At 45.2% G+C, this 23,886-nt stretch overlaps 1 protein-coding gene across 1 annotated transcript in view; it reads left to right on the plus strand.

Moving 5' to 3' along the window:
• AOAH (acyloxyacyl hydrolase) overlaps nt 1–16,772 on the plus strand; it is a 198,531-nt gene extending 181,759 nt beyond the window's left edge. The window contains exons 19-21 of the mRNA XM_076006307.1: nt 1,536–1,632; nt 10,981–11,057; nt 16,386–16,772. Of these exons, the coding sequence (XP_075862422.1) occupies nt 1,536–1,632; nt 10,981–11,057; nt 16,386–16,514 (303 nt within the window). The 3' untranslated portion in view covers nt 16,515–16,772. The remainder of the gene's footprint in view (nt 1–1,535; nt 1,633–10,980; nt 11,058–16,385) is intronic.
• The last annotated feature ends 7,114 nt before the right edge of the window (nt 16,773–23,886 follow it).

Here is a 23,886-nt window from a genome sequence, read left to right on the forward strand (position 1 = left end):
CTGAATTTTTTTTTACAAAACTATATTTAAATTTTTTTAAAAAACTTGGAGAACACAAAAAAAGCACAAAGAACAATAATAAAAATCACCCAGAATTCCACCAGCCAAAGTCAGTATGTTTGTATGTCTTTCCATTAACACTCCCATAGGTAAGTACGGTTCGTGTTTGCCGATATGGTATGAGACTATAACATCCTCTTTTATGCCTTTCAATGTTCATAAATTGTTTCTCCACATCATCACGTTGTGACCATTTTAAAGCATACACATTCTGAGCATATGATTTATTTCATCCTTTGGTGTTGGACATATAAGTTCTCAGTTTTTCACTACGATAGATAATATTGTGATGGAGAAGCCATATGTCTTTGTGTACATCTCTATTTCCGTGACAAATTCTTAGAAAAATTACTGGGTCAAAAGGTATGCCCAAGTTTAAAGCTTTGATCCATATTGCCAAATTGCTCTCTGGTAAGGTTAAACTAATCACATTCTCATTCACCTACCCATAACAACATCTGATATCTTTGCCAATCCCAAGGGTAGAAAAGTACTTATTACTTTAATTTTCACTATTTTGATCCCAATGAACTTTAACATTTGTTCATTGGCCATTTGTGCATGAATCGAATTTTTTTATTTATTTCAAAGTATTAAGGGGGTGCAAATGTTTTTGGTTACATGGCTGGCTGTTGTAATGCTTGAGTCACAGCTAAACAGCAACAACATAAACAAATGGGATTTGATTAAACTAAAAAGCTCTGCACGGCTATGGAAGTAATCATCAGAGCAAATAGACAATCTACAGAATGAATGGGAGCAAATATTCACAAGATATATATCCAATAAAGGGCTAATATCCAGAATCTACAAAGAACTCAAGCAAATCAGCAAGAAAAACAAACAACCCCATTAAAAAGTGGGCAAAAGACATGAACAGAAGCTTTTCAAAAAAAAAAAAAGATAGATAAATGGCAATAAACATATGAAAAAATGAATAGAACTTAATGTGCAGAGCTGGTCTCTACTGATGGCTTGGAGAAATAAAAGTGGAATGGGGGCCGGGGCGCGGTGGCTCAGCCTATAATCCTAGCATTCTGGGAAGTCGAGGCGGGTGGATTGCTCAAGGTCAGGAGTTCGAAACCAGCCTGAGCAAGAGCGAGACCCTGTCTCTACTATAAAGAGAAAGAAATTAATTGGCCAACTAACATATATATATATATATATATACATATATAAAATTAGCCAGTGGCCCATGCCTGTAGTCCCAGCTACTCAGGAGGCTGAGGCAGGAGGATCACTTGAGCCCAGGAGTTTGAGGTTGCTGTGAGCTAGGCTGACACCATGGCACTCACTCTAGCCTGGGCAACAAAGTGAGACTCTGTCTCAAAAAAAAGAAAAGAAAGAAAGTGGAGTGGGATGGGGAAGAATGATTGATTGATTGACTGATTGATTGATTTCTTTGTTCTGCCTGAATTATCTCAGTAAAGTCAAAGTCAGGGTTTCATGGAATTCTCTGTCTCCCTTGCATTCAGAGAGCAGAACAACTTTCCAGTACACTGAAAAAAATTGCAGCCAGCGAGAAATTTACAAACTTCGATCTTTTCTACATGGATTTTACCTTCCAAGAAAGTAAGTGTCCTGGTTTAGAGGTATTGACAGATGACAAAGCAGCAGCTACCGTTCAGAGCCTGCCTGGGCACCGGGTCCATGAGCCAGCAGGTGGCAGGCTGGGCAGGGTTACTCCTGCCCGCTCTGACACACTGATCGCTCTCAGGGTGGAAAAACGGGAAAGTGTGACTCTCCGACCTGGCTGGGGCTCAGCATTACCTGCTTCACTGTCATTTTAGAATCTCCGCAGCGATACAGCCAGTGACCAGTTGGAAAGAGATTCTGGCTGGGAACCTGCAGGCTAATGGAGTCGCTAACCTGTTCTTGCCAGGTTAGCAACGCCCTGCTTTTCCTATGGGCTAGAGAAGGATGTGACAGAAATGAGGGACAAGGCGGTGCCTCTCACAGTGGCACTGAATCACCCAGGGACTCAGCAGCAGTGCAGTTTCCCAGACCCCATACAGGATAAATCCAATCCCAATCCCTGAGGGGGGCGCTAAGGACTTGCCTTAAGACAAAGTAAAAAACCCATGTCCCAGATTTCTGAAAAGAATGTTACCGAGTTTCTTTTCTATCTTCTGTCCAAACACTGGAGTCACTGCTCAGAGGCCACACAAAAACACGCATGATTACCAGAGCTACTGATTTATCCTTTCCATCTTGGCTCTGAAAAATTATTTTTTGTTGACTGTAATCCTTTCCAGGTTCATTTTCATTGCTAAGCAATTTTTATGCAAGAGGAAAGCCCCTGTTGATTGCCAGCTGCAATGAAGCTAATGAAAAGCTTTATGATGCAGGTGAAGAACGGACGGTTTCTCATTCGGAGTTCATCATCTCTGTCCCCCCCACCAGCCCCCCAGCTCAGGCATCTGGGATGCAGCAGATGGCCATCATGAATTATCGAATATTACATTAGCTGACACGCTTTGCATCACAGACTCTAGTAGTTCAATTCTGAACATCTTTTCAACAAGACCGATCTCCCTTAACCAGATTTTCTGCCTAGGTGATACACACTTCCATCATGGCAGGAGACATTTTGATAAATAACCTCTCATTAAAATGCAGAGTGAAAAATTCATTAGCGAATTCCTGGTGTAAACAAATGCACCACCAAGTGATCTTTGATCATCATCAACCCTAAATATAGATAAAGTTATTAAAAATATAATAATGTCTAATATTCACATGGGACTTTCTTATTTTTCAGAGTGATCTCTAGCCCTGTCATTCATTATCTCTGGGACTGTAGGCAAGTCTCTGAACATTTCTAAACTCCCCTTTCCAGACCTGGAAATGGGGCTACCATATCCACCTAGCAAATCTTGTGATGTTTATACAAAATAATGTGTCATCCTCCTAAATGCTGTGCCTAGTGCATAGCCAGCACCCGGAAAGATTGCCATTCCCCTGTCCCCTTGCTACGCAGTGTGTGGTTCTAGAGAAGCAAAATCAACACTGACCGGGAGCTAGTTATAGATGCAGAATCCCAGGCTCCACTCTAGACCTAACTAATCAGAATCTGCATTTAAACACAATCCACAGGTCCTCTCTATGCCCATTAAAGCTTAATAGATGGAGTTCTATAATGATCCAAGACTGAGCTTCGTTAGCCAATCATCAGGCTTTTACTGAGTCTTGCTATGTGCCAGGAGCTGTGTAGGTGCTGGGAATATAATCGTCAGCACAACAGAGGAGTCATTAACTCTATGGAGGATACAGAGAGAAGAGCTTTATCCTTGACCCAATACCGGCCAGCATTCCACTGGGCAACTAACAAGCTTGGAAGCAGAGCCTCATTGGCCCTTTATTATCCTCACAGCAACAACAAATGCAGCAAAAAAGCAAAAATTCTATATCAACTTTGCAGAAACCTCCAAGGTGTTTCTCCTTCCTTGGCAATTCCCATCAACCATTCAAGGAATTTCTGATTTTGTAATTTTCTCCCATTATTTTTTTTTTTTTTTTTTTGAGACAGAGTCTCGCTCTGTTGCCCAGGCTAGAGTGCCATGGTGTCAGCCTAGCTCACAGCAACCTCAGACTCCTGGGCTCAAGTAATCCTACTGCCTCAACCTCCCGAGTAGCTGGGACTACAGGCATGTGCCACCATGCCTGGCTAATTATATATATATATAGTTTTCTTTTTTTTAGTTTTCCAGCTAATTTCTTTCTATTGTTTTAGTAGAGACAGAGTCTCGCTCTTGCTCAGGCTGGTCTCGAACTCCTGAGCTCAAACGATCCGTCCTCCCAGAGCTGCCATTTTTTAAAATAAACTTGAAGATCCCGTTTTGATGCAAGGAAGTTAGTGGGCACCCCACAAGGGAAGATGCATGGACACAGTGAGTGAGAGGGAGAGTGGAGACAGAGGAACAGTGCCCTGGGACCTGCCTACATGAGCATCTGATAATACAGCATCCTGCATTTAATGTCTAGCTGCCACCATGTCCTCTTCTGAAAGACCTGGAATTTCAATCCAGTTTTCAGGAACTATAGCAATCGCTTAGCTTGTGCCCAAAGTTAGGCAAAGGAGATTTTTGACTTGAAAGTTTAGCCTTTTCTAGAGTAGGTGGAGGGATCGTGTACTCCCAGATCTACCTCCCTGGGTAACCCCCTGTGCCTGGGCAGCTTGACCTTCTGGAAACCAACCCCATGTGGGTACAATGTGCTACTGTCCAGAGCCCAGGAGTTCCAACTGTGTTCCTATTCCAACTCAGATAGCTGCATAACCTCAAGGAAATTAAATAACCTCTCAGCCTTTGTTTCCTTGAATGTAGGATAGGAATAACTAGACCATGGGTTTATGTAAGGATTGAGTGAAAGAAAGCTCGTAAAGTACTGAGGACTCAATAACTCTTAGCAGGCATCCCCCACGCCACCACCATCAACGTGCATGAAACGGCTCCTTCACTTCCGACGTCCAACCCGCCTCCCAGCACAGTCGGTCAGGCCTGTGGAGTCCTTTGAGTTCCTTCAAAGATGATATGCTAAAAATGCAGCTTATTGGCAAGGAGAAAAGCGATCTCCTTCTATCAGAAATAAAAACCCCATAGACTCACTTACTAAATTTGCAGCCCTTAACAGTCACCTGAAAATCTCTCATTTCAGCACTGTATCGGAGCTGACCATTGCATCACAAATATCCTCATTTTTCATGTTACTGAAATTCACAACTTCACATCCTCGTGGCAGAGCAAATTGCAGTTGAGGATCCCTGTCACTTGAGGGTATGCACGAGACCTATCTGTCCTCCACTCTGACAGCTCCAATCTGGCAGTGAAAGATGACTGCTCACCTCCAAAGCCTCTTCCTGTCTCTTGCTGACTCATTCTCCTACTGGTTATGAACTAAACAGAGGCAGTGATTTTTCCTCCCTTCAGGAAATGCCAGCTTGAACAGGTGATGTTCTTTTTCTTTGTCTGTGCCACACCTCTCCAACAGAGGAAAGAAAATGCCACTTGGCTGACAAAGCCATTTCTACTGTGACAGTTTAAATATACCTGCAGCTGCCCTCAGCTCCCAAGACAGCTCAATTGGAGTAAATTTCACTCTTAGCCCTGCCCTCCCCCACCATGTATACATTTGTAAAGATGGCCAAGGACTTTACCGTGCTGAGCATAATGCAGCTTTCTTTCTAAAATAAATATCTGCTAGTGTTGCTATTCACCAAAGAGCTACCAAGTATTTTATGACTCTGCCTCCGCTATCCTATTGGCATCTTAGAAAAGCTGGTCATTAGCAGAGTTTGCACTTTACAGATTAAAAATAAATACACTTTAAAAAAGAAAAGATGTTAAGCACCAAATCCCAACAGACTGTTCATGATCATTCAAGAAATTTAATCCAGGGCTTCTGAAATCAAATAGGAATTCATTTGCCTACTTTGAGTTATGGCCCCAGGTAGAAAGGAAACTGATCAACTTACCATGTCACCTTTGATTGGGCCTCCCACTCTAAAATCAGTCAAGGAAAAAATAATGACTGAGAGAGCGGAATTTCATCCTGAGATAAACAAAATAAAGAGTCATTCTGTCTAGCACTAGTCACAATACAGATAAAACTGTAAAGTCTTGCCTGTCAGTTACTGAGACTACCTTTAAGTTTTATCATCCTGATGTCTACATATATGTGATGACCAGCAGTTGTCTCAGACACAATAATCATGGGAGAAGATGATGACATTTTCCACTGTAAATAGATTGATTGTAGCCTTGGTAGCCTTGAGGCATTTTCTTTTAACATCTATTGTATCATTTTATGTGGCAAGCCAGTTTTAAAGCTGGACTACCTTGGAGTAGCCTACTAATGTAGGGGAGGAGGGGGTGGTAGGGGGAATGAGTTTCCTGGCAGGGAAGAAGATGTTATCATTGACATCACTTAGAATTGCCAGAGTATGGTCATAATAAAAGGTGGACCTTTCCCACTGCCTCCCACTCCCCTGCTCCCTTGTAAAACGTGGCAAGTGAATATCCTGTCTCTTTCTTTATGCTTTTGTTCCTGAATTTTCCCTTCATAATCTCCACTATTATAGGATTGCTCAAGTCTCCACAGCAAGTGGAAGGCAATGACCATCCTTCTTATTTTGGAAATACAGTACAGGTTGAGTATTCTTATCCGAAATGCTAGAGACCAGAAGTGTTTCAGATTTCAGAGTGATTTTTTTGAATTTTGGAATATTTGCTTTATATATACTTACCAGTTGCACATCTGAAAATCTGAAATGCCCCAATGAGCATTTCCTTTGAGTGTCATGTTGGCACTCAAAATGTTTCAGATTTGGGGGGTTTGTTAGTTTGTTGTTTATTTCAAAATATAACGGGGTACAAATGTTTTTGTTGCATGGATACCTTTTATAATACTTAAGTCGGGGCTTTTAGTGTGCATATCACCTGAACAGTGTTCACTGAACCCAATAGGAAGGGTTTTGCACCCCCCCCCCGCCTCCCTCACCCCTTCTCAATTTCCTATGACTTTCACTTCTCTTTGTGCCTGTGTGTACCCATTGATTAGCTTTCATCCAGTTATTAGAGTTATTAGAGAGAACACGTGGTGGGTTTTTTTTCCATTTCTGAGATACTTCACGTAGGACGATGGTCTCCAGTTCCATCCAAGTTGCTACAAAAGACATTATTTCATTTTTTATGGCTGAGTAGTACTCCATGATATACGTATGTACATGGTATACATTTTCTTAATCCACTCATGAATTGATGGACACTTAGGTTGATTCCACATTATTGGAATTGTGAATTGTGCTGCAATAAACATTTGAGTGCAGGTGTCTTTTTTGTAAAATGATTTCTTGCCCTTTGTGTAGAAACCCAGTAGTGGGATTGCTGGATTGAATGGCAAATCTACATCTATTTCTTAGAGAAATCCCTATACTGTTTTCCATGGAGGTTGTACTAATTTGCAGTCCCACCAAGAGTGTATAAGCGTTCCTTTCTCTCTGCATCCTCGCCAGCATTCACTGTTTTTTGACTTTTAACACTGGGCATTCTGACTAGGGTAATGTGATATCTAATTATAGTTTTAGTTTTCATTTCCCTGGTGATTAGTGACATTGAGCATTTTTTCATGTTTGTTGGCCATTTGTCTATCTTCTTTTGAAAAACTGTGTTCATGTCTTTTGCCCACTTTTTAATGGAGTTGTTTGGTTTTTTTCTTGCTGATTTGTTTGGGCTCTTTGTAGATTTTGGATATTAGCCCTTTATCAGATATACAGTTTGAGAATATCTTCTCCCATTCTGTAGGTTGTCTATTTACTCTGTTGATTATTTTCTTTGCAGTGCAGAAGCCTTTTGATTTAATCAAGTTCCATTTATTTATTTTTATTTTTGCTATATTTGCCTTTGGGGTCTTAGTCATAAATTCTTTGCCTAGGCCAATGTCTGGAAGAATTTTTCCTACAATTTCTTCTAGAATTTTTATGGTTTCATGCTTTACATGTAAGTCTTTTATCCATCTTGAATTAATTTTTGTGAGTGGTGAGAAACAGGGGTCCTGTTTCAGCCTTCTCCATGTGGCTATCCATTTTTCCCAGCACCATTTATCAAATAGGGCTTCCTTTCCCCAATATGGTATTATCTGCTTTGTCAAAGATCAGTAGGTTGTAGGCAGATGATTTTATATCTGGGTTCTCTATTAAGTTTCAGATTTTGGAACATTGTGGATTTTTGATTCTCAGATTTGCGATGCTCATAATTCTGATGACTGAATTACTTACATTTGTTTGTTCCCTGAGGATATCCATCAACACCTCTTCCTTTCTCTAAGGCCCATAGTTTTAGTTTGGTAATTAGTAACACATAAAATTCAAAGCAAAATGGAATAACTTTAAACCTAGGTGCCAAAATTGAATCACACTCAAGAAATTCATGTATAAGCAAATCTGACCTTTTTAGTGCTAGGCTCCTTGTAACGGTTTCTCTCAAGGAACACAATCTGGGCTTAAACTGTGTTTCCTTAACAGGTTCAAATTTGCTTTCCACTGTGGGTTTTCCAAGTCTCCCACTCACCGTAATTCTTTCCTAGATTTTCTCTTGGCCATTGAAAGCTCAAGTTTTGATTCAACTTGTCACTCTACATTCTCTGCAAATATACAGTCAAAAAGTGTCGTAAGAGGCTTCCGACCCCCTCTGGATCAGAGGACGCCAGGGTAGTCCGGGTCAGGTCCAGGGCTCACTGTATATCTATTTAGAACAAGAGGCCTCTGCATCACATCTTATTCATCCAACTCTTTGCAATTTTTTAGCAAGCTCTGTCGGAGATCTCAACTGGGCTCAATTCCCATTGGCCTGATCTTGTTAGCACACCTGGGAATTTCTTAACATCTGTCTTATCTCAGGTTGCTATAATGAAGTATCATACACCGATGGCTTATAAACAACAGAAATTTGTTTCTTACAGTTCTGGAGGCTAAAAGTTCAAAATCAGAATTCCAGCACGGCTGGGTTCTGGTGAGGGCTCCTTTATGGGCTGCAGATTGCCGACTTCTCCTTGTATCCTCACATGGTGGGAAAAACCGAGGACTCTCTGGGGTCCCTTTCATAAGGGCACTAATTCCTTCATGGAGGATCCATCCTCGTGGCCTAATCACCTGCCAAAGGCCCCACCTCTTCATGCCATCACATTCGCTGTTAGGAGTTCAACATATGAATCTGGGAGAGACACGAACATACAGTCAATATAATACTGTATGAGGATTTGCTTTCCTGCTTTCCTTTCTTTCTTCTGTTAACATCTGTACAGCGTAAGATGAAACCAAACTAAAAATAAAGGGAGAAGCAGGAAAAGGCTCAAACCATCACTGAGAGCTTTGGTGAAGTAAAAAGGAGCACAAGTGACCAGGAGCAACGCCATTTCTGACGTCACAGAGGGGGCTGGGAGGCTGAGGCCCCACCAGGACGGGGCCTTCTGGCATCTTTGCTGGTTTCTGTACTGGAGACTCCCGTGGCACTGCAGGAAGAGATGAGACAAGTACCGTAAAAGGACAAAGAGAGCTGAGGGGGTTGGGGGAATGGGGTTGAAGAGACCCTTCCAAATGCCTGGTTCTCCATTAAGGGCAACTTGTTGGATGTTTGGATTGGAGGCGGCTCGGCTAGAGAATCAGCTTAGAGTTAGAAAATGGAACAGCAGCACCCAAAATAGGAGGAGAAAACTGGCCTGTTCCTCTGGGCAAGGGGTGGGGGTGGGACAAAATGCCACCCTAAAGCAGCACAAGGGATGGGCAGGATGACATCACAGAATGCACAGAGCCGGCATCGCGGCCAGGATGGCGGTCTGGGACCCACAGAGCTTCACAGTGTCAAGTCCAGAGGGAAAGGGAGAGCAGCCAGAGGTGAACCTGAAGCAGAAGGTCAGATTCCAAGGTCATTCCCCAGAAAAAACGAGCAGAACAGGCCAGGCAAATTGAACACTGAGCCAGGCAAGCTTCCCCGAGGCTCTGCCTTTACAAGATGAGACAGCCAAGGGCAGGAAAGAAATTGTTGAGGGCCGCATGCTGGTTTGGCAGAACAAATAGGCCTTCCCGAGAGGGCATGAGTTCTACTCCTCAGTGCAGCTCTGAGCTTCCTATAGGACAAGCAGATATTTAATACATACCATTCCTTCAGAGAGAGGTACTGTCTACCAGCACCAAGCAACCTCTCCCTTGAGGAGCCGTGTGGGGGGCACCACATGACACAGTGACATAGTGGACAATGTCCTCAATTTGAGTGGTTAAGTAATGCAAAGGCCATGTACCAAAAGCTGCTGCTTCCAACAACTTCCAGTAAAACCCAGAGGCAGGATACCAAGAGAGGTTCAGGGGCAGTCATTCTGCCAGGCATAAGCTAACATTTCGGGGTGTAGGACTCCAAACCAGCAGCACGAATCTTTTCCTGAGCTTTGAGAAGGGCAGCATTAATTGCAACGCCTCGAGGACAGGGGTTGGGTCGTAAGTGGCGATGGCAGGCTGGGACTTCAGACTAACTGCAAAAGCAGCGCAGTATTGATTCATTCGGCCCTGGGGGAGTCCAGCATCTCTCGTCCAATCAAAGCCCCTGATGGAATCTCCATCCTTCCTTTGGGATGAGAAGGGGAGAGAGAGGGCACAGACCTCTGTCCTTGAGTTTTCTAGGAGGTGAAGAGAAAAAAAACTGGAGGAACCTTAGCTGTGCCTGCTCCCCTCGCCGGACGAGGGGGAGGTGAGGACGCAGCTATGCAGGGAGAGCCGAGGGGGCTCTCTGGGGACTTGAAACTTCCTTGAGGAGTTCTTATTGACTGTGTGATGGAACAACCTAGAGTTCATTGTGCCGTTTCCTCGGAGCAACTGACATTCCTGGTCTCTCACCCCTGTTGAAGGACAGCTTTATAGCTCCTCATCACGCCTGGGCTCATAATATTTTCTCTGCAGCCATGCTCTCTCTAAATGTGACGCTGAGATAATTTTATGTAATTATATTCCTGACGCCCTGTATGATTTTGAAAGGTGGGTGCTTGACACATGCAGGCAGTGTCTGCAAATGGCAAACCACGAAAGGAGATGTTAACAAAATGTTTCATTTTCCCCTACTGCACCGCTGAAAAATGAGATGTACTTAAATCAGTGTTGAATATTTTAGAGCTCACCTTTTCCCACTGCCCTCCCTGATACATAAACCACATTCATTCAACACTCACATATTCCCTTCCTGAGTTAGGGGGGAGAAAAATCACACAATGGGAAGATCACTTCTGTTCAGAAAGACCCCAGCCCCCAGCTCAGAGGGGGCTACAGCTGGATCAGAGTGAGCCCGGGAGGGCAGTGGGCAGCTCCACGAACTTTCTCACGTCCTTGTCCTCGAGCATGGACCACTGCTGTCCGTAACCCTGTGGTTGTGTGCCCCACAGTCATACAGGAGTGGCAGAAGAGAGGCGGGCAGCCCTGGGAGCTCATTGAACCCGTGGACGGATTCCACCCCAACGAGGTGAGCACAGCCGTTTGATGCTGCAGGAGGCTGTTTGTTTTTTCACCATACTTATGCACTCCTGTTTATTTTTATCCTGTTTTGTTCCAGAAAGGATCTGAGGTTAATGTACAGACATGTGTAAGATAAATTTAATAGAAATGAAGTAAAAAAAAATCAGGACAAAAGAAAAATAAGGTAAAAATTATACCAAGATTCCTGAGCATTTCTTCAATTTATAAAACGTGTTCAGGGCAGTCCTAACCCGAGGGGGCCTACAAAAATCAGCTCTGTGTTCTCCAGCAGCCCATGCAAAGGGGGTGCAAGTCATAGCATCGTTAAGATCTGAAAAGTAAATAATTAAGTGAAGTGCTCCCCCCCCCAAAAAAAAAATTCTTGTAAGTGAGATGCATGAGAAATTCATTCTATGGATCTTTCTAGAAAAGAAGCTGTGAGAGAAGAGGACAGTGTCCTTGGCAGTGCTCTGCAGTGAGGGCTGTTTCTCATGGAGGATTCCAGAGCACAGTTCTGTAAAGGGCCCTCCCCTGCCCTTCACTTGGCTCCGGGAGCTGGAGGGTGGAGCTGGCTCCCTCCCGTCTCCACCCCATCCCATTATCCCGGCTTCAGCCAGAGAAGCTCCACTTTTATCTGTTGTGTATACTGGACTTGCTCTGACACTGCTTTATTAAAAAGAAGAAGAAGAAGAAAGAAGTGGGGGAGTAGTTCTGCCACTTTCAAAACTTCGAGAGCTGGCCCTTCCTCGGCGGGGAGGGTGGGCCGCGTGCTCTCAGGCAATCCTCCAAGCGGCAGTCGACCTGCGCCCGCCTTCGGTGAGTGTGGTGTGGCCATGACAAGGCTGCAAACGTGAGAAGCACTCGTGGGGGTGCTCCCCGGTGGCCTGGGTCTCAGTGGTCGGCCGGGCAACAAGGAGGGCTGGTGGGCCCCTCAGGAGCCCGAATGGAAGCCCAGCCCACCTTCCCCGGAGCTCTGGGCTCAGCAACTACCAAGGGGCAGGTTCAAGAATCTCCTCAAACTGAAAAAGAAAAGGAGAGTGCCACTCCCTAACAGAAGAATAAACATGGGGTTCTCACAAATGCTGGGCCAATTTTAAAGTGAGTGTTAAATGCTCACTTCACTGGTTTAAATAGCCACGCACAAAAAAAATCTGAGAAAAGCACCTCAGAATATCTAACTTTCCTGTGGAGTTGATCTGAGAAAATTACTGGTTAGAAGCTGGTTGAGCATCAGGGTCTGGACCAGGCGTCCTCAAACTACGGCCCGTGGGCCACATGCGGGTGTTTTTGCCCGTTTGTTTTTTTACTTCAAAATAAGAGATGTGCAGTGTGCCTGGGAATTTGTTCATAGTTTTTTTTAAACTATAGTCCAGCCATCCAACGGTCTGAAGGACAGTGAACTGGCCACCTGCTTAAAAAGTTTGAGGACCCCTGGTCTGGACCCTCAAAATATGATGTCTTTCATTTTAGAAGAGTTCATGTGCAGCCCTTGTTTCTGGCAATGATTAGGTACGTGTCTTGTCCTTCCCTGCACACAGCAGAATTCTGTCCTTCTGACTCTAGAGAGAATGGGATATTGAAAAGATGGCCAGGTAAGGTGTCAATCAGGAACAAACCAACAAGAGGGTCAAAGATGGCTTTGTTGTATCCCTCAGAACGTATTTGATCCATCAGGTGACCATCTTGTCCCTGACTCAAAATAATATTAGGGTTCAAGGTCCATCAAATTGGAGACTTATCTTATATTCAAACAACTCCACCCATATCTGGTTATTGAAAACCAAGTCAAAAGCTGAAGACCAACATGTGCCATAATCTCACGCTAATCCTGCAAGATTTGCTCACACACTGGTAGCAGATGATAAAGTGGCCAGCGGTGGGTAGCCATGGCTTCAACCAGAGAAGCTCCACTTTTATCTGTTGTGTATACAGCACTTGTTCATGACATTTCTTTATTAAAAAGAAGAAGAAAGAAGTGGGGGAGTAGCTGGTCACAGACCAACAGACGGATGCTCAGCACAATTCCAAATCCTGAAGCAATTACATAAAGCATCATGCTGGACATGCAAGACACTAACTTAGTGAACTCAGAAACCACCTCTGGCTTTACTGTGTTATGAATTGGATATGTTTATATGCAACTTAACAAGAAAGTGGACTCTGTAAGATGTTTAACTGCAAAGGAAGAAACCTGGAAGGGCCTAACTCTATTAACCAAAAGATTCCAATTAACCAGAATGCCCCATTCCCAAGCATTCTTCTGGACCAGACTAGATTCCATTCCTTCTGCTGCTGATGTCGTGTGCAATGGCAGGAGGAGGGGGTCTCCATTCCTTGTCCAGAGGACAAATGTTGGGGCGGGGGGGGGGGGGGGTGTCTGACCAAAATTTCCACTGTTAAAATGAATTAGCTGGCACCCATCTGATGGCACACCATGCATCGAATATAAACAATGACACGGATCTACCTTTAGCGACAGAGAAATATGTTTGTAAGATAGAGGAAAGTAAATAAGAGCAGACTGCAGATTGCAGGGCTGATGACACAACTGTATGCATTTGTTAACACTCATGAAACTGTTTACCAAGGAGAGTTAATTTGACTGTGTGTAAATTAGACCTCAAGAAGAGCAGATCATAAAATGATATTCACAGAGAGATCCAATTTGCACATGTGTGCGTGTGTGTGTGTGTGTGTGCGCGTGTTTTCAGATGTGAAAGCAGGAAGGCTCCACACCAATGTCAACAGAGGCTACCTCTACTATAATTACAGATAACGGTTATTCTGTTCTTCTCTTTTTGCTTAATTGTCTTTTTCAATTTTTCTAGAATAAATAGGTTCTGCTTTAATATATTTATGAGTAGAGAAGCACAAAAGAATGTGTTCAAAAAGTAACAAATTTGGAAAAAATAGAGTGCAGGAGAACTGTGCCTTGCCCTGTGCGTGGTGTCACAGGAGTCCAACAGGAGAGTGTTGTGCAAGCCTACAGTAGGTGCTCAGTAAATATTTGTAGCATGAATGAATGATTGTAGTGGATCATTTTATCACAAGTCTCTCGTTTAGTGAGAACCATGCCTCTCTCATTTCATACCCAATATTTTAGCAATGCCCATTCATCGAGATTTTAATCTCTATCAGAGTGACAGCCAACTAATTGCTTTTGAACCAAACAGTTACCACATGCTCAAATCTGAGCTCTTTCATTTTCATTTTCCTCTTCTTACCTGATGCCTGTCTCCTCCCTTATTAACATAGATAGGGCAATAAATGTCTGGGTACCGCATAGTTGTTAGAAAGACTGCTTAGGTGTATCAAGTTGAAAGCCGATAAAACAAAAAAGAAGAACCAGTATTTTTTCACAGACCCGGCGGCAGCCTTCTTTGCTGAGAAATGGCAGGGAAAACAGCCTCTATCTTAAAAGACATTGATTGCTTAGTGTGAGAGATGATCCGACCCTTCCCGGAAAACTGGCCAGTTTGACAGGCAGCCTCTGACTGGGTCTGGTTTCAAGTGCAAAGAAGTGTTAGTGTGGTGTGTGTGTGTGTGTGTGTGTATGGGTGAGACATTGCATGGATATGACCGAGATCACATAGTCAGGGGATGAATTAGGGGGTACACCTCCGGAGGCTCGGGAACACATTAAAATACTAGGGATACTTAATGCATTGACTCAATCAGTTCTAGATTTTCTAACTACTAAAATCTTACAGGCAAAGTAGATCCGGAGAGGACCTGAGGTCATTTGCTTCAGATCATTCTTATGCAAATGAGAGAGCTGGGCCCAGGGAGTGGACCAGGGCCACCCAGTGTCACACGGGGACTCAGCCAAATTGCCTAGTAGGATGGGGAACTTTGTGAACTGCCCTTTGTAGACAATGTCCCTGTGCTTTTGAATAAAGCCAGAGACAACCTGAGCATCCTCCCTGAACAATGGATTCCCCTCTGAAGCCTTCAGCAATCACATGTCTCCTATTGTTCAGCGTTGAAGAGACACAGCCATCTGGGTCTGGACAGCCTGGCCAGGCCCCATTTGCTAAATGAGGGCATTGTCTGCAGAGAAAGGGCCTCCTCGTCAGAGGCATGTTCACGATAAGCCAGAGGATTGGACAACCAGGATCGGAATCTGCTAACACCACGGACAAAGGGAAGCCTGCCGGGCGACAGTGCAAGCAGAGCCAGCACGAGCCGGGCGAGCCGGGCGTGAGCCTGCTGTGCTGTGAGCGGGTCACTCCTCCAGCGCTCCAGCCCGACTCTGCACACTCACAGGCTCCCGGGAGTCCCGCCCCAGCAGGTGACCCGGCCAGGCTCCTCTCCCAGGCACCCATAGTTCCCGGGCCATGCCATTCTGTCACCCCCGTGCCTTCATGCCCGCTGTGTCCCCCACCAGGCACGCTGCTTCCCCGCAGCACGCGGCTGGCGAGCTTCTCCTTGGAAACCAGCCCAGCCGCCACCTTCTCCGGACAGGACCTGCCCTTCCCTCACCCGGCAGAGTTGGCACCTCTTCCCTTTCCAGCGTGTGCGTCCTCCTCACAGCCCTCCCTGTGGGCTCAGTGGTGTCACTTTGGGCTTGGCGGTGTCACGTTGCATGCCTGGGTCGCTCCCTAGGCCGGGAGCTCCCGGAAGGAAGGACTCAGCAAGTTCATCTCCAAAACCCAAGCCTGAGGCTGGTGGTAGAGTCGGCTGTCCGCAGCTAAGTGGATGAGAGGATTGCTGAGAAAGTGTATTTGTTTTCTAGAGCTAAATGACAAGTTACCACAAATGTAGCAGCTTAAAATAATGCACATTTATTATTAACTATCTCGCAGTTTCTGTGGGTCACAACTTAACTGGGTCCCCTGCTTAGGGTCTCACAAAGCTGAGATCGAGTTGTGCCGGCCGGGCCACACCCTCACCTGCAGAGTCACGGGGAAGAGCTGTCCTCAAACTCAACTTGGGCAGATCCATCCCCGAGAGGCTGCGGGACTGAGGACCCAGACTCTCGCTGGGTGTCAGCTGGAGGTCACCTCAGCTCCTGGCCGTGCGGGCCCCCAACCCGGCCTCTTCCTTCACCACCCAGCCGCGAGTCTGCAGAGCGAGTCTGCCAGCAAGGCAGAGCCTTACGTAAGGTGACACAAACACTGAAGTGACATCCTCTCACTGCTGCCACACTCCATCGGTTAGAAGCAAGGGATAGGCCCCAACCCCGGCAGGGGAAGAGGATTGTACGGAAAACATGAGGGTAGGGACCACCGGACCAATCTAGAGGCTGCCCCCCATGGAGAGAATAGAGTAAATCTTGCTGGTAAATTATTTTTTGTAATTTCCCTTTCCTCCTCCTTTGGGTTGTTTTTTGCAGGCAGCTTCGCGGCTGTTGGCAGATCGCTTCTGGAAGAAGGTGCAGCTCCGATGGCCCCAGGTCCTGGGAAAGGAGAATCCGTTCAACCCCAAGATTGAGCAGGTGTTTGGAGACCAAGGCGGGCACTGAGCCCCCCAGGAACACGCCCCCCTGGTGGGGCACCGGGAGGCAGGAGCTGGGGAAACTCATTCAACACACCGCCGTGGAGGTGGCTTCGTTTCAGGCCCAAAGGACCCTCTTTCAGCAGCCTGTTTGCAAAATGCTTTTCTCTCGGTTACGAGTGTATCTGAGTGACAGTGTGATGCTGTGTGCCTCTGGGGTCAGTAACCCTCCAACTGTTCCTGAAATAACCTTTAATAAAGCGCTTTTGGGTGCCAGTCCTAGCAAGACAGTATTTGTGCCCTTTAACAGCTAATTGTTCTAAAAAGGGCTTCTGAAGACACATAAGAAATCCAGCAATGTTTGGCAATTTGCCCGGGGTCTGGCGTACCCGGGAGCTGATCCTCGCTCCGTTGCTGACTTCTTCAGGGTGGCCGGGCGAGCCCACACTCCTCCCGGGAAGGCAGCTGCCAGCTGCCGAGGACTGGCGCAGGCTTTGTGGGGCCCCCTCTGAAAACAGAATGCGAAACTGTAAATACAAAACGTGAATACTTAGAGCGAGAAAAGAAATCACAACAAATGACAACTGTTTAAAAGTTGACAGCTACCAAAAGCGCCACAAAGTCCAGGAAAATGACAATTTTTTTCCCTTGGAAAGATTTCCTTACCTCCTTTAGCTGCATCATCTCATCACCTCTTTCTTAAAACAATGATTTTGTGATATCATGGTCTATAGAAGGAATAGAAAAGTAAATTTTGTTTCTTATCATTGATAGGTTAGAAGTTTCTACTACACAACTCCTCATTGGTAAAGTGGTATACATTTTTAGCATTGCTGTCAAATTGGGAAGACCTCTATCACATTCCTTTTGGGTGAGAGCTACTAAGACCCACCTGTCTGTTTGCAGTACTGGTACAGGTTTGCATATATACAAGCACATGAATTCTGACCGATTCTATTGCACATCACTCTCATGCATGTGTCACCTCCCTTGCCCACCTGTGAGCACAGCCACGGACCTGGTGGTCCATCTGTGTGAGCCCAGGCCACCCGTGCTGCCAGCACCTCGCACAGGCAGGCACAGCTTTCTGCATTCTGCCCTCAGGATCTTTCCTGGCACAGCCCAGAGGCGTGGGACAGTTAACACCCCCCGGGGAACTCAGGGCCAGTGAATGAAGGCACCAGCCTCCTCCATGAGTGGTCAGTTGGGGAGGCCCTCTGTGTGCTTCTTGGGGTCCCAGCAGAATCAGTCGCCCCTGCTCACAGCCGGGACCACCGTAGCACAGTGTTATGCCACCATTATTACCTCCTCCTCATCTCACTTTCCATGCTCCCTCATTCCTGCATCCCAAATAAACCACCTGCACCCAAATCTTTGTCTCAATGACGACAAAGTTAGCACAACAATGTGAGTATAATTGTATATGGCTTAGCATGGACTATATTCCTGATAGTGAAATACTTCTGTTTTCACGGGACACTGGTACAAACCAAATCCCCTGTTCACTGTGCACATCTGACCATCGGAAGCTGTTGCCATTGCCATAGACTGGCGACCGGCCTTGAGCACCTCACACCTTGTTTCTCCCCCGCCACCCACGTGCTTTCATACTGTGACATGATCACTGGCCCTGCAGCTTAGTCACGACGCTGGTAGACAATAGGAGTGTGCCTGGAAGCCTTCCTGCACCCGGATGTCTAGCAATAACCTGCCTGTGCACAAGAATGACTGCAAACCACGTGAATACCAACCTACACCCAGCCCAAATGGATCTCCATTTCAATTCTCTCTTAGCTAAAACTGAGGGGGATCCCAGAAATTCCCGTGGCTACTCCAGAGCCATTAGATATACATAAAGTGTGACGGAGAGGAAACAATTGTGTTTAAAATGTCTTAACTTTGTAAATTTTACAAAGCATATGATCACATGAGCACATTTCTGGGGCCCCTTTCAGGGCTTTGGGAAGGACTCTAAAACCCCAGCTTTATTGGACTTGGCAGTAAATCCACCTCTGCTCACAAGATTAATCTGCCAGTTTGTGTGTGAGCTTCAGTTCTGGGGGCCAAAACACTTAAAATGTTGTCAATCCATTCATTTCTGTCCCATGGACGGGACTCTGGGGGCAACGGGCGGGTGCCAACACACTGTCAGGAGGCTGCCTGTTTCCTGCAGGAAGTAAACACAAGGAGGTGAAAAGGAGGATGGACTGGAGAGTGTGGGGTTCCGAGGCGGTGGGCTGGGAAACCTGGTACATCCGTCTCCCCCCAAGGGATGCATCTGTTCATAGGATCCTGGTAAGCACATTACTGGGTTTGGTGTTTCAACATCTCATATTATTTTTAAGCGCCAAAATACCCATACTTGTTATAGAACTGTTTTGTTGTTGGTATTTAATCTGAAACCTTAATCATTCAGTCTCAAGATGTACCCAGAGAACGCTGCACTAAAATTGAGTCTTCCTTTAGAAAGAATTCTAGCCAATCCCTCCCCTATTTCGAATGCTTCCAAGGTACCTTATTGCTGTCCTATTAATAATTCCTGCTTCCCAGGATGCGAGTAAAGTTGATAACCTCGTATTGCTTTTGCTGTCGGGGGAATAGAGAACTCATTTTAGGCTCTGATCTTCTCCCAGAAGGCCCTGAAGGACTGGAGTTATTTTAAAAGTTGGGGGAAAACCAGAGAGGGTGAGTAAGGAGATTCTGAGAGTCCAAAGAGGGGGTCCCCACACCTGACCCTCTCCTTTCTCTCAGCCTGGATATCCTCTCTCTCCCTGCCACTTCTCACCCTTCCAAAAAAAAAAAAGAACAGTTTATATTCTCTTAAGGCCTGGTCACCCACCCAACCTTGGGAAATAATTTAACGAGTCCCATCTTCTGAGCAGGCTTAGGCGGGAGGACAGAGGTGACTGAGTCCTGAACCCGGACCCTACTCTGGGGCACAGCACCGAGGAACCGGTTGCAGGGTACAAGAGGAGGGTGACACCCTCTCAATTTTTTAGAAAACACCAATACTGCAAATAAATACTAACTGTAAATCAATGCTAAATACCACTATCACCTGCCCAAGAACCAGAGTCTGAGGCCAGGCCCTCTCTGCTGGCCAGCGGTCCCTGAGTGAGGCTCACCCACATCTGTCTGCATCTTCTATGCTCCAGACCCATCCCAACGTGGCCCCTCTGTGAGATTCAACCAAGTCTTTCTCCCTGGGTTAGGAATGTTCTGTCCCTATAGGTGCTTTGCGTACTTCTTATAACTTCTGGGTGTCCAGGATTTACAGGCTAGCTGGGGTGGGACAGCTATTGTCCCCTTTTCAGCACTGGTGGCCCTTGAGCTGTGGCTTCAGTCTTAAGTTTCCCAGATGACGGTGTGTGAGGTTTGTCCTCTGAGAGGCACCCGAAGGGCTTTTCTGGAGGAGCCCTGGAAAGGAGCAGTAGACCCTGAACCAAGGCTGCACAGGATGGGAACCTGGCCGGTCATGTTTACTTCCGCCATCTGTAGCCCCCAACACAATGCCTGGCCCACTGTAGGTGCTCAAGAGATAGTATTGAATGAATGAATGAATAAATGAATGAGAAGTTAAGTGCTGCTCTCCGGTCACACATTGTTATTTTTTGCTATTTCAAAATCCAAAAAAGTAGCCTCTTTTTTGACGCATTTGGAATTGGCCCATTGAATCCTGCTCCTTATGGTGAGAAGGATAACAAGGAAAAGCAATCAGCAGAGAGGCTGCCTTCGTCTCTGGGCACCTTGGTCTTGGGGTTTCTGAGCAATCTTCATCTAAAATACCCCAAAATTCTATTCTAATTTGTTTGTCTCTTCTCAGAGCAAAGGCCTGTCTTGCCCTTCACGGTTGAAATGGAGCTCACCATTTTCCACATGAATAATTATGAAGAATCTCTATTTCCACCCATCCTCAGTGTTTTTTACTTGGTACAAAGACTTTTGGACTCAGTCCTTGGTGAAAAAAATGTTCAGGCTCCCCAGAAAAGCAGATCAGATAAAAATCTTTGCGTGAGACTTGTATTGATATACAACAAAACAGCACCCGAGAGAGACCCCAGGAATCTGCACTGGCTTCTCCATCCCACCCTCTCGCTGATTTAATCCCACTAGAGAAGGTATTTTTAACTGGGATCCACAGGGACCCACAGAATTAAAAGTGTCTATAAACTGGAATGGGAAAAAAAAATTGTCTTCACTATCATCTAAAATTTAGCATTTCCTTCCACCGTGAATGTAGACAGCAAAGCACAGGTGAAGTCGTAATTGTCTTTGTCACAAATATTTTCCCATCACAATTACAGTTGTTGCAGATACAGTCAATTCTTATTATTCACGGAAGTTATGTTCCGTGATGTTGCCGTGAACACTGAATTAGCAAATGCTGGACTGTTTTCATTAGGAGAAATACAAGGTGAGGTCACAATATTTTCGCTAACTAATCAATACATAGCCTTGTTTTGTTTTTTTAAAAAAACAAAACCCTACTTAATATATGGGAGGTTCATTAACACTGAACGCATAGTTCATTAACACTCATAGGCAACAGCACTATAGCTCACGCCCAAACAAACTCAGCTAATGCATGTATTTTCGTATTTTCTCTATGTAGCACATCCCAGGCTTCTTGCTCTTAGAAACACTAGACAGCACCCTGGGTGGCCATTTTAAAGAGCAAAATCACCAGGTAAAAGTATAAAAATGCCAAAAATGTAACGCTAAATAGGCTGTGAAGGGGACACGTGTGTGTATTACGAGAGCTGAAACAGGAAGGCAGAGCATCACCTTGTCTGACGGACCTCAGCTGGGAACATGCAAGTTGGGCAACTCAAACCTGTCACTGCTCCGAGCAAATGGGCACAAATGACTGTAAAGACACCACGAGTATTGATTTTGAGAGTTACAGAGAAATTTTAGCATGTAGGTACATTCACAAATGATAAGTATCAACTGTATCTTGAAATATCATTTTCAGTCATCAATACTTTGCAGTTACTAGACCCACCACTGCATCCGGTTATTTAACACATTCAAACATAAGCACATATGTTAATGTATGCACATTTTTAAATATGTCAAAATATTTTTTTTAATATTTTGATGTTTGATTTCAATACAGTTGATTTCCTTTCTAAATCTTAAGTGTTTTATTTTTTGCATTTAAAAATGTTATTCTGAGAAGGGATCCTCGGGCTTCCCCAAACTGCCGGAAAGGTCAGATGCTGGGAGGTGGGGGGGAGTGTTGCTTTGAGAAGAAAGAACTCCATCTTCTAAAAAGTCTGGAAGCATAGCATAATTTATCTGCTTCCTGGAAAGTCACAGGGTGGAAGTTCTGTGGTAAAAAAAGAGAAGTCTGTTCGACACATCATTTACCCACCATCTTGACCCAGAGTTTTTTCCTCACATGATACCTATTAACGCTCTGTGGCATCATGTTCTTCCAAAGCACCTTGGAACATGAGTTTAGAGTAATTAGCCTTTGTCTAATGCACTCACTGGGTAGCATCAAGAGAGGGATTTCCCAGGTGTATTAAGACTAGAATTCCCAACTCCTCATCTTTGGGGTGAAGCAAAATGTCTTTGGAACCCCCTTCATGGTGACAATGGCTTTCCTGGGAGAACTAAAAGCGACAAAGGCGGCGTCTCTCCTGGACCCCAAGATGTGTGGCGCACATTTGCTGTGCTGTGTGGATTTCCTGATGGATGGATGCATCAATATGCTATTAACATGTCAGTTTCTCATTAAATCTGAGTACAGAATCCGTGTTTGCCCTGCGGGATGAACTCCCTTAATCTGATTTGGCAGAGATTCTAGCATAAATATTCATACAGACTAAGGCTCTTTTAATCTGGTCCTCTGCTTGGAGTTAAAGGGGGTGGGGAGAAGTTGCTTTGAAAGCCTGTTTTCTGGGTTACTTCTTAAAACCGTAGTATCAAAAAATAATGGCCTCATCATCATCAATCTGTCATTAAGGAGGATTACACTTCTGAAGCTCTTGGATGGATGGATAGAAAGGCAGAGGAGAAATAAAGAGCGCACAATGAGGCTGGCTAAGGATTTCTTTAGGAATTGTGCTTCTGGCTGGCTGCTTTGTTTATAATTAATTACACGGAGCATTTACAGGAAGCCTTTCAGCCTCAGAGTGCTGCAAATGTAACTGACGGGGTCACAAAGCTCTGGTCAATAAACCTGCAGGAGGAGGGGTGAGAGGACAAGCCAAGGGCTTCCGTGGCCTGTCCAGGCTCAAGGTAGCTTCAGACCTGAGACTCAGTTTCTCCTGAGGACTCTTCCCTCCAAGATGCATACTTTATACAGGCTCAGAAAATCTCCCAGCTGTTAATATTTTTTACAGTGATTTTCACAATGTAGATCTGCTAATATCAGCTGGAGCCAGGATGTTGAATGAGACTGTAGGAGGGCAGAGGGCTTTTCAGGGATAAATAGAGACTCCAGGCTCAAGTAAGTTTCATAGAAAGAACACAACTGTGTCCTCTGCCTCTTGGAGCCAGGGACACTTCAAAACACAATCAGTGGGAATTCCTGAAGCAACAGGTTTTGGAGGCCTTAAGCTCCTGGCACCTCAGTTACTCCCTCTTTAAAATGGGAGCAGTAATCCCTGTTTCCCAGAACTGCTGTGAGCATTAGCAGCAAGAGCTAGTGCTTAAGAGAGCCAAGTGATAAACACAGTGCAAGTCTTATCTCACCTAATCCCTACAGCCACCACATATGGCAGGTCTGCCTTGGTTATCTACTGTCACAGATATGCAAAAGAAGGTTGAGAGCAATTAAGTAACTTGCCTGAGGCTACATGGCTAAATAAATGGTGAGTCAGGAATTTGAAGCCAGGCCATCTGGCTCCAGGGACCCATGCTCCAGGCCACTAGGCTATTCTGCCTTTTTTAAGAAGACAATGGTTGCAAAAGGTGCTGAGTGATCAATCAATAGTGGCTGTCAGCATTATCACCAAGATGTGGTTTGGTCAACACACATGTTAGAGTCTGCTTTACCTTGAGAGTAAAATCAAAACTCCCCAACGACAGAGTCCATGCCTCTGCAGGCTCACTCCTTGCTTGGCCATTTCTTCTTCTATCCTATACTCCAGCTATGGGAAGCTTGTCATTACCAAACACAGGCAATAGGTAAGTCTCCGCAGATGGCTGCCCTTCCTGCATGTGCTCCTCCCATGGAGGGGGACATCTAGTCCCTTTTAGATGTCACAGCCACCGTGTGAGGAAGTTGAGGTTATACTACTGTGAGAGAGGCCCTGGGGGATGAGACACCACGTGGAAGAGAAAGGCCTTGTGGAGAAGAACCGAGGTGCCCCAGACCACATCAAGGTGTCAGAGGCATGAAAGAGGCTTTCTTGGACCTTCCAGCCCAGCTTCAGCTCAGCCAACCC

This window comes from Microcebus murinus, chromosome 9, assembly GCF_040939455.1.
Source record: "Microcebus murinus isolate Inina chromosome 9, M.murinus_Inina_mat1.0, whole genome shotgun sequence".
Taxonomy (NCBI): domain Eukaryota; kingdom Metazoa; phylum Chordata; class Mammalia; order Primates; family Cheirogaleidae; genus Microcebus; species Microcebus murinus.